Source organism: Penaeus chinensis, unplaced genomic scaffold (genome assembly GCF_019202785.1).
Source record: "Penaeus chinensis breed Huanghai No. 1 unplaced genomic scaffold, ASM1920278v2 CTG_765, whole genome shotgun sequence".
NCBI classification, from domain to species: Eukaryota; Metazoa; Arthropoda; class Malacostraca; order Decapoda; family Penaeidae; genus Penaeus; species Penaeus chinensis.
Genome location: NW_025918615.1, coordinates 1 through 2,500, shown reverse-complemented (window position 1 = coordinate 2,500; position 2,500 = coordinate 1). Strand labels below are relative to the sequence as shown.

General features: G+C 35.3%; 1 protein-coding gene across 1 annotated transcript in view; it reads right to left on the bottom strand.

Moving 5' to 3' along the window:
• The window catches only part of LOC125024860 (constitutive coactivator of PPAR-gamma-like protein 1 homolog), a gene marked incomplete at its 5' end in the record, with an annotated part of 4,378 nt that extends 2,530 nt beyond the window's left edge, over positions 1-1,848 (bottom strand). The window contains 2 exons of the mRNA XM_047612633.1: positions 479-606; positions 1,637-1,848. Coding sequence (XP_047468589.1) covers positions 479-606; positions 1,637-1,848 — 340 coding nt within the window. The remainder of the gene's footprint in view (positions 1-478; positions 607-1,636) is intronic.
• Positions 1,849-2,500: the final 652 nt, after the last annotated feature.

Here is a 2,500-nt window from a genome sequence, read left to right as displayed (position 1 = left end):
TACATATATTCATGTATATATATGTATATATGCATATATACACATATACATATATATACATATATATACATACATATATATAATATATACATATATATATATTAGACATATATATGTACATATATAATATACATTTATATACATATATATATAATATACAATATATATAATATATAATACATAATATATATAAATATATAATATATATATTTATAGAATATATAATATAAAATTAGACATATTTGTACTCACAATGATTTAGAAAGATCAGAAACTACTATAAACAGAAACAAAGTGAAGTTTCACCTTTTCAAATAAAGGAACTGAATATCCTTAAAACATTCAGTTTTATCTTCATGAAAAAACAATGTCACTTCATCGATACAAAAAACCCAAGTGCTGTAGTGAACAAGCTCCACCATCTTCTCAAACTGCACTAGAGTAACTTAGAGTACAAAGATAAAATCTGCTGCCTTACCGGGTATCTTGTTCCCCTTGGTCTGTAGTCATTACCGCTGGAGCCATAGTTTGGTCCCCAAGATCCTACAACAACACCGGCGACTTGTAGTTGTCCTCCACGGGAGAACATTCTACCTACGCCACCACCTGTTCGGGATGCCTAACAGATTAATTCTAAGTTCTTTTGTTCAATTTCATTCATAACAATAACAATGATAATGACAGATGATGAACATCAATAACAACAACAATAATATTAACAAAAATAATAATAATACAACAATCAAGATAATGATGATGATGATGATGATGATGATGATGATGATGATGATGATGATGATGATGATGATGATGATGATGATGATGATGATGATAATAATAACAACAATAATAACAACAATAAAGAGTATTATTATTATCATAAATATAATGATTTCTACTACTGATATCAGAGGGATCCAGAATTGGGTCCTGATCTCTTAGTTTTGTTTTTATTTGATATCATTATAGTGATGATGGTGGTGGTGTTCTTGTTGATGTTATTGCTGTTGTTATTATTGTTATTCTTATAACTTTTATGTTATTGTTGTTATTATTATTATTATTATTATTATTATTATTATTATTATTGTTATTATTATTATTATAATTATTATTATCATTATTATCATTATCATTATCATTATTATTATCATTATTATTATTATTATTATTATTTTTTTTTTTTTTTTATTTATATTATTTATGTGAAAATTATATTAATAGTAATAATAGTAATTATGATGATGATGATGATGCTAATGCTAATACTAATGATAATAATGATGATGATAATTATAATAATAATAATGATAATAATGATAATGATAATAATAATAATAATGATAATAATAACAATAATAATAATAATAATAATAACAATAATAACAATAATAATAATAATAATAATAAAAATAATAATTATAATAATGACAATAATCATATTTATAACAATAACAATAATAATAATAATAACAATAAAATAAAAGTTATAAGAATAACAATAATAACAACAGCAATAACATCAACAAGAACACCACCATCATCACTATAATGATATCAAATAAAAACAAAACTAAGAGAACAGGACCCAATTCTGGTTTCCTCTTCCATCTCATGTCTTCTTCCAGTGCCTCACCTTGTACACTATTCCTCACTGGTCCTCCTCTGCCTCTGCCACGGCCTGGGGGGTGAGCCATGGGGTAGGGGGGTGGGGGGCCGACCTTGTGCCCACCCGCTCCTGGCATGGGAGGAAGAAGGGGGTGTGCAAATTCCACCCGAATGCCCTCCAGTATCGCCTGGCGACAGCGCTCCACTTTTGCCACAAGGTCTATCTCCCCATCACACACCCTGCAATAATAGGGATGTGTTTTGGCCACTCCTTCAAAGGAGAAGAGAGAAGGGAGAAGGGATAGACACAAATTGAGTGAGAGAGAGGAGAAAGAAAGGAGAAATAGAGAGAAAGAACGAGTGTGAATGGGGGAGGGGGGAGGGAAGGAGGGAGAGAGGGGTGGAGAGAGAGAGAGAGAGAGAGAGAGAGAGAGAGAGAGAGAGAGAGAGAGAGAGAGAGAGAGAGAGAGAGAGAGAGAGGAGAGAGAGAGAGAGAGAGAGAGAGAGAGGGAGAGGGAGAGAGGGAGAGGGAGAGGGAGAGGGAGAGGAGGGAGAGAGAGAGAGAGAGAGAGAGATGAGAGAGAGAGAGGGAGGATGAGAAGAGAGAGAGGAGAGAGAGAGAGAGAGGAGAAGAGAGAGAGAGAAGGGAGAAGAGGAGAGGGAGAGGAGGGAGGAGAGGGAGGGAGGGAGGAGAGGGAGAGAGGAGGGAGAGGAGGGAGGAGGGAGGGAGGAGAGAGAGGGAGGGAAGAGAGAGGAGGGGGGGGGAGGAGGAGGGGGGAGGGAGAGAGAGGGGGAGGAGAGAGAGAGAGAGAGGGAGGAGAGAGAGGAGAGAGGAGGGAGAGAGGAGAGAGGAGGGAGGGGGGGAGAGGGAGAGGGAGAGGAGAGAGAGAGA